Source organism: Diplotaxodon limnothrissa, linkage group LG7 (genome assembly GCF_057381915.1).
Source record: "Diplotaxodon limnothrissa isolate DT_005_m linkage group LG7, D_limnothrissa_male_GT1.1, whole genome shotgun sequence".
Taxonomy (NCBI): domain Eukaryota; kingdom Metazoa; phylum Chordata; class Actinopteri; order Cichliformes; family Cichlidae; genus Diplotaxodon; species Diplotaxodon limnothrissa.
Genome location: NC_140602.1, coordinates 59669106 through 59684962, shown reverse-complemented (window position 1 = coordinate 59684962; position 15857 = coordinate 59669106). Strand labels below are relative to the sequence as shown.

The following is a 15857-nucleotide window of genomic DNA, read 5'->3' as shown; positions in this document are numbered from 1 at the left end:
CCTACCCGCAGTGAGGTTGACCATGGAGGCTGTGCCTGCTGTAATGGCATCCACCTGTGAATGGATTTCATGTTTGGACTCATCCATCTTGTTTTTGCGCCAAGCTTGAGATGCCTTAAAAGAAAACAAAAAAACAATCCATTTAGAATGGAGTCTTCACTATACATCATCAATACAATCAGCACTTAAATCAGTCCAAGCAAATGAAGTGAAATCTCACTGCATCTGTTCCTAATGGAGGCAGAGTATCAAAATCATCCAGTGAAGCTTGGGCAGCCTGGACAGCATGCATACTGGAGTTAATGGTTCCAGTCAGGGCTTGCTGTGCTGAAGTCTGTTGATAAAAAAGTGAATGTATTAAATTAAAAGAAATTGTGAATATAATTCTGTGTTTGAAACAACAAAATAACAGAAATTGCTCCTATAACTAAAAACATAATGAATGCATTTTTTAAAACTGTACTTGGCTGTTTGGATTTCTGTAAAACAAATTCACAAATATGCAATTCCTAATTTTTATAAAAGCGTCACTTCAGTGCTACAGATCAACATTGGCTGCTCAGTAAGGATTCTGGCATTTGCACGTTCACGTGGGTTTATGAGGATGTTAGCCTGCTATATTTAAGTTTTAAGGAAAGAGAAAATAAAGCCTACTGTTACAGTTTAATTTCCAATTTCTGTTTCATGTCTTATCATTCTGTCATACCAGTGGAGGCATATGTCCTCTGTGCATCTGTCCACTGGTTATGTGCTGCTTAGCTTGAGGCATGGAGCCCATCTGGAAGCTCTCTGGTCCACCAGCTCCTGAGCGCATGATGGCTGGCAGGGCCACTGAGCCTGTCTCCACTTTGCCGACCCTGTTGAACTGTTGCTGCAACACCGTGGACCTGGAGTGGCATGAGAAAGAACCTAGTTCTGAAAGCCCTGAGGTGCAGGTCAATGATCCGGTTTGTAATAATGTAGTTGTCTCTTCAGCTGCAACTCTTGAACGCTAAGCTGAAGAGAGGAGCTACACTGTCAACAAATAACTACCTGGTGGCGACTTAGGAAAGCTGAATACTCCATGGATGGATGGAGTATTGTTGGAATACCATTCAGTGAAACTTGTACGTGTCAAGTACAGAAAACTATTCAGTGGTAACACTCATACACTTACTTTTTGGGTGACACAGAGTCTTCTAGCATGGTTGACTCTTCATCTCCCTCCAAGCCAAAGTGGTCTTTGCTCTTTTTCTGTCAAGAGAAAGAAATGTGGTGACACACTGGATTATATCAAATTCAGTTTTAAAGGATTTATATTTTCTTTTGTTTCAAAATAAAGAAAAGATTAAAAACATGAGTTTCAGTACAGACAGCTGCCTAGTAAGATGTTTTTCTATCACTTTTATGCAACTTTGAACAGTTGGTCAGGAAGCACTGCTCTTCTTGACACTACCATAGTGTCTAGCAAAATGAGTAGGCATTAACAGTGTGACTGGAAAAGCCAATGATGACATGAAAAACGACACTGTGATCAAAAGTACACCAGACTCACTGACGAGCACACTGAGTCCACAGTCCTGTGTGAAAGTGCCATGAGTGGTAATCCAGTTGTCAAGCAAAAGGCACATATTTTAAAGAACTAAATAATACATTTTAACAGAGCACAGAGAAGATAAACAGTGTTGTGCTGCAGTAAGAGCAGCCACTTTCAAGCTTGGGCTTGTAAAACACCTGAAAAGACGCAGGACTTCGTGTTTCATATCTTCTTTGTGAAATGTCAGCACAGAACTTGAGATCACCTTATGGTATGATGATAAATACACACCAGCACATATGTAACATATGTAGTATGTAAAGAAATTCTATTGCGTTGAATACTTACAGAGTGACATGGAAAGAGTGACATGTCAAAAGAAATCTCACTAGACAAAATGGTGTTGTAGTATTTTTTGACATTTTTTTAGGAAATAAATTCTTCATCCCCCATCAAAGCATCCATGTTGTCAATGAAATGTATAATGCTGCTGACCTTTTTAAGGATGATGTCGATGTAACCAGCAATAAGCTGAGCTATCTGCTCTCCCTCAGTGGTCTGCACAGAATAGTAACCGTCCTGGTAATCTCCAAAGTCCTAAAGGCAGAGCAAACAACCAGAAGTTAAAATACCTTACAGATTATACTGGAAAATGAATAGCTTCTTGAATAGGTGAACTATTCCATTAGGTTAGGTGAAGAACAGAGGATGTAGTGAGAAATTACCAAAGAATCAATTGAAGGCTCAACTGAACGTATGCAATCTGAACAAAGGTGAAATTTTTCTGCAAATGATTTGTATACAAATTTAAAATAAAACTTTTAATACCACTGATGGAACATTTTCTAGAAGCGCTTTTGCTTGAGAGCCTTCCATAATTTGAATTACTTTCCCCTGGAAGTAATTATGCAACGTACTGCATTACTTTTAAGAGGATTGTTCTGTTTACTAAGTACTTTTTTCGAGTAATGAGCCCAACACTGATTACAGCAAAGTGGGGATATACCTCTGACATGCACAAACATTTGACCACACAGCATGCAAATCATTTTCATGAATGTAATATGTCTTTGATATCCTACTTAGCGATGGTGGTGACTCTTAACGCACCCATGAGAAAAGAGAAGTGATATCAGTAATTGCCATCCATCTCTAGGTCTCACTAAAGTATTTTGCTAGAAAAATGCATGGAACGAATATTTGGAAATTGACGTTTTAGGAGAGGATTAGAAATCAGCAAGTGGTCCATCGAGGTTTAAATACATAGGGATTAATATGACTCGTTCTCTATCTGGCCTTAAATCAACTAATTTGACTCCCCTTATATCAAGGATTACATCTGATATTCAAAGATAGGGTAATCTCCCCCTTTCTTTAACCCTCTCAGGCTCAAATTAAACTTTTTGTTGCTAATGCACAACCAAGTCCTGCAGTGGTACTTCTGAGTAAAAAAAATCATAAAATATGTATGTGGGGTAATCAGGTTGTTAGTTTTTAACTGTTGCAAATCAGCAACGCCTGCCTTGAGAGGGTTAATCGGTAAGATTAGTGTTGTTAAAATGTTTTAGAGTTTGTTTTTGTTTAGTTGGTTTTTTTATATATATAAATATATTTACTTAGGAAAATGAAGAAAGGTTAATTGTATTTTGGTAAGTGCAAGTACTGTGTTGTTTTATTTTTTCAATAAAAATATTTGCAAAAAATAAAAATAAAAATCAGCAAGTGAAGCAATTCAAACACCGTGAATGCATGCTTCATATTAACTCACTATGACTGAGTGCACAGAGGCAATAGAACTGTTTTGGGAAGAAGTCAGATGCAATGTTACACAGTGACAAAAACCCAAACAATCTTATGGTGTTGCACTGGCCTGGTGGAAATAGTAAAATGAGAAAAAAGGCAGTTTGATAATGTGTTAAAAGTCATTTCAGGTGTTCAAATCAGAAAAAGAGAGCAAGAGAGCGAGGGAGGGAGAGAGAGAGAGAGAGAGAGAGAGAGAGAGAGAGAGAGATCTGGTTAAGATATTTCTGAACCAGGCTCAACAATGCTCTTATCTTGTCTCTACTTAAGAACTCACCAGGGTGAAGCTCTTTGGTGAGGCAGCCCAACGTTTAATGTTGGTCAGGTTCCACTCCTGGATCACCTCCTTGGTCTTCTCATCAACCCTCATCACGCATTCTTTGGTTATACCCAGAAGTCGAGGCACCAATTTGTTCTTACCCTTCATTTTCTCCTGCATGAAGGGAAATGAAATGACTGTGAAGTAAACATAAATTAAACTGGGCAAATATTAATGACTCAATCCATGAAGATCCACAATCAACAAATTAACTCAGCCATCATCCAGCTAGCACTGCAGAATGAGAGAAAGCATATAAAGTATTTAAACATTTTCAGATGAATCTTGCCCTATTTGTGAATTTTTCTTCTCTGACTCTTATTCATACCCTCCTCTTCCCCTAGCCCTTTTTCAGAAATGTAGTAGCAAACTGGCTAGTTTGGAGAACAGTTTCCACTAATGCAACATGCTGGACTGGTTGGTAGAAATTGCAAGTTTCTATCTTTGTGCTGATCGTATTATTGTAAATAATATTATTTAATTATGTAAATGAATATTATTTGTAAAGTGAGTCTCAAGTCTCAAATCAAAAGCAACCTCCACTTTGGTAATCCATTGTTCTTCTCACCTTGACCAGAAAGAATGACACACCATACGTTTTCAGGGACCTGGCCAGCTTCACATAGTTGACTTTAGCCTCAATCTCTGTCATGTTTTGACAGTTTTTGTGTGCCTGCAGAAACACAGTCAGAGGATTAGAAGAACTCACTGTGGTATTATGTACCAGCCTCCAAGTATAAGTCATCTTGATAAAATTTGTGTTTGACCTGATCTTTATACATCAAAAATATTAAACAGAACAGCACAGTCAGAACTGACATTTAGTTCAAAACTGCCACAGAATCCACTTCTTACCTGGAAGATCTTCTTCTCCCCTTTGTTCTTGATGTATTCTTTGGGAAGGAACTCTTTCAAACTGAAGAGGAAAAAGGTCAAATCAAAAAAAAATTTAACAGGCAGCTCATTACAGTTTGAAGACAAAACAACAATACAACCAAAATACCAGTGCTTACTCTAAAAAGCCAGACTTGTGTTTGGACTCGTTGTGATCCCCAAATTGAATCTGACACTGATAGCCTGCAAACTCACAGGCCTTATCAAAGGAGACTGGATGAGATCCATTCAGGATGTCATCGCGAGCCTGTCCCAACACACACACACACACACACACACACACACACACACACACACACACACACACACACACACAAAATCATTATAGTTTTTTAGAGCAAAAATTTACAGTGTAAAACAGCATATAACATTTGAGCCACTCTTCATTTTCTTCACTAGGAAAATTTAAAATAGGTGCAATAATTTATTGAGCCAGTTCAAAAATATATTTAAAATGATATATAAGAAAAGAGTCGGTTCCATCAGTTCTTGTGTAACTTGGTATGCTTTAGCCTTTCCTCCCAATTTCCCTTCCTATAGAACGGCCTCTTGACAGCCAGCTGAGCCACAGAAACCATTTCTGGTGAGGCTTCCAAGAACATGGATCAACTGAAGGGCATCTCTCAGGTCCTGTGTCAGGTCTTTGCAGAAGACCTTTTTTTAAGGACACGACTTTCAGATACTATCTATCTGCTGCAGATTGTTTTTAAGCCTGTCTCGTCTTCTTTTGTCCCCCACTTGTCCAGTTTTATCCACAATGTTTTAAAGACACTGCACACCATGCCAAGATATGCCAAGTTTTTAGCTAATAACTCTTCAGGAATCTACTTGTTTGTCTATTATTTTATTCCTGTCAATCTGTGTTACCTTTGGTGTTTTTTATAGATTCAACTAAAATAACAGGAGTAAATTCTGTGTTTTTGTGATGAGCTGCCAGTAGCAAAGTTCCTAAAAACAATTTAAAATGGGTTCTTTGCAAAGTTGACACAACACAGATTCATCCCTTGAATTAGGTGCCTTTTTTATGCTTAAATGATTAATAGATAAATATTAAGTGGCTCATCAAACAACACAAAATGAGTTCAAAGGCAGCCAATAGCCAAAGAAAAAGAAAATCTGGCTCCTTGGAACAAAATATTAGGAAATGAGGGGTGGCTCAAGACTGCATAATGTCTATCCAAGACAACAGGAGAAAAATAAATTATTATTATTATTATTATTATTATTATTATTATTATTATTATTATTATTAATAATAATAATAATAATAATAATAATAATAATAATAATAATAATAATAAAAATAATGTCAATGAGAAAGTCAATGTCAATGTTTTTCTGTACCTGCACATAAAGCAGGTTGAGCTGGACGGGATCTCTGGAATCCACATTTTGGTCTGAGTAGAAGAATTTTCTTCGCAGCAGCAACATCTCTGTCTCCTCCACGCCCTGTTCCCTCAGTGTCCGTCCATGGTCCAACCAGTTCACTACGGAAAGCCCAAACCAAACGGGATGCCATAAAGACCAATATTAGAAATATATTAGCCAGTCAAAATGTTTTAGCATCAAGGTGAATTTTTTCAGTCATATTTTCATTGTAATCTGTAACCATATTTTGATTCAGATAAAGCACTTTGCTTACTCTCTGGAAAAAATGTTTCTCATTCCTGTTTCATGACACCATAATATTTAAGCAGAACACTTTGTTATAATCTCCTCTCCCATGAACGTCGTATGGGACAGGAGTTTCAGAAGCAGACATACCCGTTTGGAAAGCAGACATTGAATTTACTCAGAAAAATTGGTTAAAGTCTTTTTTTCTTTTGAATAAAGCTCAGCATAAGGATTGGCTAATGTGTTTCCAGACAGAAAAAAGACTAGTCTTTCCAATTTCTTTCAGAGTTACAGAGTTAAAGAATGTGGCAGTGAAGATTTGGTAGATTAGTTTAATTATTTACTATTAAATATTTATCCCTTGGGACTTCCAGATCCCGACGGACAAGATAGTGATGGCTAACTAACCAGAGATAGTAGTGGTGGACAAGCAGAGAAGAAGATTGTAGTGATAGAGGTAGTAATACACTCAACAAAAATATAAACGCAACACCTTTGTTACTGCTCCCATTCCCCATGGGATGGACGTAGAGACCTAAAATTCATTCCAGATACACAATATAACCGTCCCTCCCAAACAGTGGTCACAAATCAGTCCAAATGTGTGGTAGTGGGCACATCTGCTATATTTAGATAATCCATCCCACCTCACAGGTGTGCCACATCAGGATGCTGATCTGACATCATGAGTAGTGCACAGGTGTACCTCAGACTGCCCACAACAAAAGGCCACCCTGGAATGTGCAGTTTTGTCTCACAGCAAAATGCCACAGATGCCACAAGCAATGAGGGAGCGTGCAATTGGCATGCTGACAGCAGGAATGTCAACCAGATCTGTCGCCCGTGCATTGAATGTTCATTTCTCAACCATAAGCTGTCTCCACAGGCGTTTCAGAGAATATGGCAGCACATCCAACCGGCCTCACAACCGCAGACCTCGTGTAACCAGCCCAGGACCTCCACATCCAGCAGGTTCACCTCCAAGATCGTCTGAGACCAGCCACCCAGACAGCTGCTGGAACAATTGGTTTGCACAACCAAACAATTTCTGCACAAACTGTCAGAAACCATCTCAGGGACGCTCAACTGCATGCCCGTCGTCCTCATCGGGGTCTTGACCTGACTCCAGCTCGTCGCCGTAACAGACTTGTGTGGGCAAATGCTCACATTCGATGGCGTCTGGCACGTTGGAGAGGTGTGCGCTTCACGGATGAATCATGGTTCACATTGTTCAGGGCAGATGGCAGCTGAGAATGTCCCAGTTCTTGCATGGCCAGCATACTCACCGGACATGTCACCCATTGAGCATGTTCGGGATGTGCTTGACCGGCGTATACGACAGCGTGTACCAGTTCCCACGAATATCCAACAACCTCGCACAGCCATTGAAGTGGAGTGGACCAACATTCCACAGGCCACAATTGACAATCTGATAGACTCCATGCGACAATGTGTTGCACTGCATGAGGCAAATGGTGGTCACACCAGATGCTGACCGGTTCTGGGTCCCCAGACCCCCAATAGCGCAAAAAACTGCACATTCCAGGGTGGCCTTTTGTTGTGGGCAGTCTGAGGTACACCTGTGCACTACTCATGATGTCAGATCAGCATCCTGATGTGGCACACCTGTGAGGTGGGATGGATTATCTCAATATAGCAGATGTGCCCACTACCACACATTTGGACTGATTTGTGACCACTGTTTGGGAGGGACGGTTATATTGTGTATCTGGAATGAATTTTAGGTCTCTACGTCCATCCCATGGGGAATGGGAGCAGTAACAAAGGTGTTGCGTTTATATTTTTGTTGAGTGTACCAAGCGATAGCAACAACAGGAAGATGGAACACAAGAAGCTGAGAGAGGAGCTAGAGAAGATGTGGAAGGTGACCCGGGACACACACTTTGGTTAAGCAAGTCTGTTATAGAGCATTAGAATGGAGGCTTGTATTTCTCATACACTCATCGTCTGTGTGGAGTTTCTGCTTCAGCTTTTCCATTTTCTTGTCATCTCTTAAAAGAGTTTTGTCTCTTTTCAGGGTTCCTGTGGTTTCCTCCTTCTTCTCTTCACCAATGTCTCGCACCAGTGAATATTCATCATAGTTTGTAATACCTGACATACAAACAGATTGAAATTACTACATTTATTTTACATTTTACAACAACATTATATATACACAAGAATCTCATGGTAAGTGGGGGGGAAAGCAATAAACCTGTAACAACACACAACATCTTGTTCTGGAAATTAAATGTGAGCTGTGTGTGGCTTATAGCTGACCTATTCTAGCACATATGGTCATCAGCATGTCACTGACAATCTTGGAGTCATCCACCATTACAGTCTTCACTGTCCCATCCAACATGCGGATCTTCAGTGGCCTCTGCTTCTTCTTGTATTCCAGAGTGTCCTGTCAGACAGAGGCAACAGACCAGCTGCTGATATTTTGTTGGAAACTTTGAAATAGATTTAAACTAGATCCTGCTATTTCTCACAATACTCACATCACACTGCTTTTCTTCCTAGAGACAGCATCATTTTTTACAGAAGCATTAAACAAAAACAACCTGACTCAGCTAATTTAGAGCAAAGAAACCAGTGATGTCCCTTGGTGAAAGTGTATTTAGTACTCACAAATCATCACAAATGCATCCTAATTCATAAATTTAACAGTTAGTCATAGCTGAATGTGTGATATACTTCCTTACCCCATTCCTTAACATGTAGTAGTCCAGAGCCTTTCCAGCCTCCAACCAGATGCCTTTCTTTGGATCTTCATCAGACAAAAACAGTCCGTAGTCATTTGCTGTAGAAGAAACACAAACGCTGATTAAGTCGCTGGATTTCTATTTCTTGCCATACCTGTGGATCTCCAGACAGTAGACTAGAAGGACTTGTGCTAGTCCCCTGTTCATGTAAATCACATTAGTGGATTAGTCTTTCAAACAAACATGTTTTAACAGGTTCACATCAGCTTGCCAAAGTCAAAATGTGACCATTCTAGTCTAATCTGTTGACTGACACAATATTAGGCAGGTGGTTACAATGTCATGCCTGATCAGTCTATGTGCAATATGCAGCATACAATTTCTCCATGTCAACAATCCAACAATCAGTTCTGATGAAGTAAGAAGTAAAAAAAAAGAAAGAGAACTTACGCTGGCCAAGCTGTGCCTCTGGGACTCTCTCCCTGATGATGCGACAGGCATCGTAGACCATGGTGGAGGGCTCAAACTGCATAGTTTTCACTACATTCCCCACACTAATCTTTAATGACAGGGTCACCATGATTGCTGCTCTGCACCTCCACCCAACTCACACCTGCATGAGGATCCATAAAGTAGTTAGTCATAACATGTCAACTGTACCATTACAGTGAAATAGCATATTTAATTCACAGTCACAATACCAATAGTACAACTCAATCTGAAAGACATATAAAGTCTATTGAAAAAAAAAAAAGACTTTTTGATAAACACACACACACACACCTTATTTCCTGTTAAAAGGAGGTTTTAACTGCAAGTGAAGAACAGCTGTAACTGTATACTCTAAATAATGTCAAAGCTGCCTCCTCTCACAAGTAGCACACAGCAGGAAGTTCTCTACATCAGAGGTATTCTCATTGCACATAGCTATGACAAGAACTGCTATATTCATAAATATATTTTATTTTGGTACTCCTTTACATGACATTCCGCTAAAGAACTTCACATTAGTAGGAAGTGAAAACTAATCTCTCAGCCCCATGTCTTAAGCTGAGGTTAAAGTGAGAAACACCACCTCTAGCTTTTTTTACATGTGTCACATATAAAAAAATGTTTTTAACTGAAAATCCAGTTTTCCGGTTCCTGAATAAAAAGAAATTGTCTCTTAACTGTTTAAATGCCAGTAAAGGTATGTTTTTTTTGGAAAACAACTCTCTGTGGTTTTGTCATTGTGAGAGATTCTTTGTCATTTCTTCATGCAAGATCCTGAGGTTGTATAGCAATGAGAGGTGAAGGAAATAAAGAGTAGGGGATTTTCTTTTTCAGCTTTTTTGAAATGACATTTTACTTATCACTGTAAAACTGTCAGACTCGCATCCTGATAACACTCTTTCACCATCTTGCTCCCTGTGTAGTATAAAGGGGATTCAACCTAAAAAGTACAGCTAGCAACATGAATGCTGGTTACTGCAGAAACAAATAAAATTAAAAAAACCAATGCCAAATGTACTGGTTATATAATACTCTACAACTCTGAGTACTCAAGCACTGCTTTTTACTACAAGTCATATTCATCTATTCTCACACAACCCAGGGATGGAACCACTGTCTGCTAGGGATGGGTATCGTTTAGGTTTTATCCGATACCAAATACGGTGCATTTCTCAGCTTTTAAAAAACGCTATGCGTTGCCAGGTGTTTCATCAGATTCGAGGTGTTACCTCCTTTGCACAGTATCACCTTGAAGCACTTGTTGCAGGCTGCTGAGTTTGCATCTTTTGCTGTGAAGTACAGTCAGACTTTTGACCGCTTTGCCTTGGGCACTTTTAATCTGTAGCTCTGCTCTAAAAGAACGTACGTACCTGGGCAAGCCTACTATCCTCGGAAAGGTAAGATGATTGGCTAGAATCCAAAGTGTATGACATCTCAGGAAAAAGAAACACCGAAATGTGCGCTGCTTTTCGGTCTGGTTACTACCGGTGCCATCCCTACTGTCTACTTGCTCAATCAAATGACAATCAAACTGTTTTCTGACTAAAATCCAGTGTGACAACAGGCTGAGTGAGATGAGCCACTGTCTGGAGCATTCATATATTGTTATCATATATCAGTGAGTACTTCTCACTATATGTTAAAAGATTGTTTTGTTGGAGAAAATGTTTTCATACTATACTTCAGAAAAATATGCTATAAGAAGATGGATGGATGGCTAACATGTAAATATGCTTCTCATTGTTAGGGCTCCTGATTATGATTTTACTATTTGACATGATCATGAAGAAGATGAATAAAATACTTACCTGACTTGAACCAATTTTTTGTAACAGCCACTCAGATGATCAGCTCTGTGTTTCTTCTACCTAGCTGAGGAAAATCAAATATAAACAGATACACGATTTTTTTTATTTTATTGATCCAACATTTTCAATGACATAATGATATGCTTTTACATTATAACGATCTTACAAAACACAGTTCCACAGCATTTTGTACGCTTGCAATTCCACATCATAATAATGTTGTCCTATTTGAAATATAAAGCTGCAGATAAACTCACTTTTTGACACAACATATGACATGTAATTTAAATGTTCTATTCCAAAAGCTAACTGTGAATACGGTACACAAGCTTTAGACAGTGCTCAGTCCCTGTTCGCACACATACATGTTCCAATAAATCCCACAAATGGAATCTAGTAGAGTTCAAGAATTTTATCTGACAATAAAGCAGAAACTGCTGCTCAACTGAAAGAATACACAAAGCGATTTGGAATGTGTTTGTATATTAGAGATTGATTTCTTTGGGGTTTTTTTGATAACATTGCAGACACTTTTTAAAAAAATGTTATAAAATAAAATATTAGTTTAATCCATTTTAGTGAAATTAATGTCAGAATTAAGCGTGTAACTAGTGAGAAGGTCCACATAACTGGTGTGTTTCTGTTTGGTGAAGTGTGGCAAGGTGTGGCGTGCTTTGCAAAATAAGACAGGACAAGACAAGGCAAGAAAAATAAGAGTTGGGACATCCTCCATTACGTCAGTTAAAAATTGTTAAATACAGCTGAAGTATAAACTAATCTGATAAATACAGTAAAACAAGCATAAATGTAAACAATATATAGAAAGAAATATTTGAAATATAATCATATGAAAATCAACAAGCAAAAACAGAATTTAAATTTTAAATATAATCAGCAGTACTACATGCACTGAAACAGACTAGCAAATATCAGAGTACATCAAAGTGGCTCAGCAGAACAGCGCAAGTTGTAGTGGACGCTGCAATAAATTGGTGTGGTATTTACGTGAGCGTGAGTGCAGGGTTAAAGTAAACTTAACATGAGAGAACAGATTACTCTTTGCTAGACAGATGTGTTGCATTGCAGACAGTTATTGTATGATATGAATAATTTCTTCTGATGTAAAAGATTTTTACATGTTATTAATAGCTATTTTAGGTGTGTGTGTGTGTGTGCGTGCATGCATTGGAGGAGGAGTGCAGCTGTCGGTCAAGTGAGTGGGTTCATCTCTAGAAATGAACCCACTCCTCTTCCTCTGCTGTGGAATGACAGCATTCTTTCAAGTTCCTAATCAGCTGTCTACATGTCATTTCCTGTTTTTAAAAGACATTCAACGCCATATATGGGCATCTCTAACATCCACACATGCCCAGCAGTGACTTAGCTGGAAGTCTGCAGTGAGTATTGGGTCAGTTTGTTGACAAAGCTTACTAATCTAAAGCTCATCCTAGTCCTTCAAGTTTCAAAGTTACAATGTTCACGTTTAGTCAGTGTTAGTCCTCAATATTATTCAATGTAGAAACTTTAAAGCTCTAAATGCTCAAAGACCATTATCGAGCAAAAGCTACTTCAACATTCAAATCTTCCTGTTTATTTAACACCAGCTCGAAATCTGAAAGATAATCTTGTTTAAAAACATTGCAAGTCTACAGACTTCAGAAATTGTACAGTAAATGCTTCCCACTCCACCCTGACTGAAAGAGGAAGTGCGAGGTCACAACAGTAATTACTGCAGTTGCTAAAAATGAGAAATAGCACAGTAAAGGTCTTAGTGTACTCTAAAAACACTGTAAAACAATATCACAAATGAAAACACAATTCTTTAATGGTACAGATATAAAAAATGTCCAGCTGTTGCAAAAGGGATTCCAAGTTTGGGCTTTTAAAGTATAAAATTAGTTATGCCGTTGAAGGTACTTTCTCCTTTTAGTGCTTAAAATATATCTTTGCAATAACTCTGAATTAATGCCTCTTTCCAGAAAACATGACTTGGTTCTTACAAGAAAAAAAATGTGTGGCTAACTTGACTTCCTGTTAGTCAAAGCCAGACTTCCTCTGCAAAGTGACAGCGGCCAGCTGTCATCCTAAAGCCAAGTATCCAAGCTATCAATGGAATTCAGATACTCTATACCTCAGTCTTTATCTAGTGTACTACAGGCCTGACCATTTTTTTAACGTGTCTGTAAAACTGTCCACTAACAACAAGAGGATTATTTCAAAAACTTATCTTTTCAGGCCAGAATGAAACATTTCACTTAACTAGTCTTCAGGGCTGATAAGTACGTTGTGTACATCCTCACTATAGTTCTGGCTACAGTCATTTCTGCCAGTATCAGCCATTTCCAAAAATGTCTAGCTGACTCTTTTTTTTTAAACTGTGTGGTGTGCAAGTTTGAAAAAAATGAAAATGTACTAATTTAGTTGCAATGAAACACATCACAGATATGAAGAAAATATTATGTTGAGGGACAATCAGAAATTGTGCAAAGTTTAAAATAAATTTTCAAACGACTAAACAAGGACTAGGTCTAGTTGTTTTGTTTTTCTGTTTTCCTGTTGTTCTCCAGCCCTATGTGCGCTAGATGTGATTTTTGTTTGGCATATCCCGATGTCCAGGGTGGGCCATTTATATGGATACACCGTAATAACATGGGAATGGTTGGTGATATTAAAGTCGTGTTTGTGGCACATTAGTATATGTGTGGTAACCATGGTGGCCATTTAGAAGTCGGCCATCTTGGATACAACTTTTGTTTTTTTAATAGGAAGAGGGCCATGTGACACATCAAACTTATTGGTAATGTCACAAGAAAAACAATAGTACTTGTATTATACAAGTAAAACATTTTTCTCTTTTTCTATGTAAGAACAAGAAAAAAGTGAAATAACAGATTTAATTTGTTTTGGTTGTGTAACCTCAGGACATCTGTGGACATTAGGAAAGAGGTCATCTGGGTGGACATATATTATTGCTCAAGTAAAACCACTTATGGTGAAGAATAGTTTATCAGGAGTTCACAGTGCTGCAATACAAGTCTTTGCAACCACTGAGTGTAGCTTCGTATACAGATGGTAGAGTTTTAAACTTCCTGTGATCGTGGCCTTCAACAGTCTCTGCTGCCTGCTGTGCTGCAATGTGGGCAACCAGCTTAAAGTCACTGCAGAACCTTCATCAGGCTCAAAATAAGACAACCTGTTTTAGAGAAGTTACCGGCTCTTATAAGAATCTTAAATTTAATAAAACATGTTTTGAATTTTTGTTTTATAATTCAATAAGTCATTTTTTGTCATATTTGTTATTTGTCACAGAAATTGCTTAACTATTATCAACACAAACATCATGAGAAACACTTTTCCAGTTTAAGGTTGCTGCTTATATCACATTTGATCATCACTATTGGCATTGGCACCACTCTGATACTAATAGAAGAGTTCTTGAGTCCAAGAAATGTAGACACAGCTGTAGCTCCAGAGCACATAACACAATAACAAAGTCATTGCAGTGTCCTTATTACAGAGCTGAGGTAACTAGTACACTTGTATCCAACTGTAGTATGATTTGTTTTACTGGTAGTTTTTCACAACAACTTTCACTCTGCTAATGCACATTTGCTGTACTATTGTAAATTGAAGCTGTGTTTACCCTGATGTGACACTGTGAAAATAACCCAGTGGCATTGTTACAGTCTATCTTAAACAAGTAACCACAACGACCGCATTTGAACTTTTGCATCTCATCTCCCATTCTTACATTTCCTCTCGACTCTATAGTCTACACATGCTCATATACAGTAATTATACCATTCCCCAACTAGAAAAAATCTCCAATTCTCTTGTTTTTTTAGCATTTCATACATTTTTTTTTAATCTGACCATTCAGTGCACTAAAAGGTTTTGTCAAAACAATACCCTAGAGTAAACAGGAAATCTATAAGGGAATTTATAAAAGGGGGAAAAAGGAAACGAGGCTAATTATTTCTGTTCTGGTCTGTACTGTACAGATCAGATTTCACTTGTTTGAGGGAAATTTATACGGGTGAAGGAAAGTTAAAATAGCAGCATTTGCCTTTAGTATAAGGCAACACAATTACAACATTATGAGCTATTTGAAAACCAAAAAATGTCAAAATGTCTATTTTGACAATAACTTCAGTCTATGTTTCAGAGACAATCACACTCTCACAAAGAACTTGTTCTGTTGAACACAGAAGATGAACGGTAAAAATACTACACTACTCCCACTATCCAAGTGGCCAATATTTTTTTTAAATAGATTAGTTTCATTATGTAGGAGTCTCTCTCTGCCCTACGTACACTTATGGATTAATTCTTATATAGCGCTTTTCAACTCTCCCAGAGTACTCAAAGAGCTCTATACAACATGCCACATTCACCCGATCACACCCATTCACACAAGCACTGTCTTCTAAGTTTCTTAGTGCTTCCTAACTACAATTCATACACATTTATACTCCAATGAACGCATCGGAGAGCAATTTAGGGTTAGTGTCTTGACCAAATTAGAGAAAAAAAATTGAAATTGGTTGAATTTTGAATTGAGTGTTGAACTTGCATTTGATAAATGAAACCCAAAGAGATATCGATGTATGTGAAGAAATATTCTTTAGGCTTAAAGACCTCCAAAATAAAGCAATCAGAGACAGCAAAAAAGTAAGATTAGTATGGGAAAATTGAGCAGCTCAGCG

At 38.1% G+C, this 15857-nt stretch overlaps 1 protein-coding gene across 2 annotated transcripts in view; it reads right to left on the bottom strand.

The window, feature by feature from the left end:
- Nucleotides 1-15857, bottom strand: part of tln1 (talin 1) — a 56637-nt gene that overhangs the window by 31002 nt on the left and 9778 nt on the right. Inside the window, exons 2-16 of one of the 2 annotated variants that reach the window (XM_085360071.1) lie at nt 11152-11215; nt 9302-9464; nt 8852-8949; nt 8424-8553; nt 8103-8255; nt 5874-6016; nt 4649-4776; nt 4491-4551; nt 4204-4308; nt 3594-3749; nt 2012-2113; nt 1157-1233; nt 707-887; nt 221-334; nt 6-114 (exon numbers count right to left, since the gene is read on the bottom strand). In XM_085360071.1, coding sequence (XP_085216197.1) covers nt 6-114; nt 221-334; nt 707-887; nt 1157-1233; nt 2012-2113; nt 3594-3749; nt 4204-4308; nt 4491-4551; nt 4649-4776; nt 5874-6016; nt 8103-8255; nt 8424-8553; nt 8852-8949; nt 9302-9431 — 1687 coding nt within the window. In that variant the 5' untranslated portion in view covers nt 9432-9464; nt 11152-11215. The remainder of the gene's footprint in view (nt 1-5; nt 115-220; nt 335-706; nt 888-1156; nt 1234-2011; nt 2114-3593; nt 3750-4203; nt 4309-4490; nt 4552-4648; nt 4777-5873; nt 6017-8102; nt 8256-8423; nt 8554-8851; nt 8950-9301; nt 9465-11151; nt 11216-15857) is intronic. The other variant, XM_085360072.1, reaches the window with a different exon arrangement.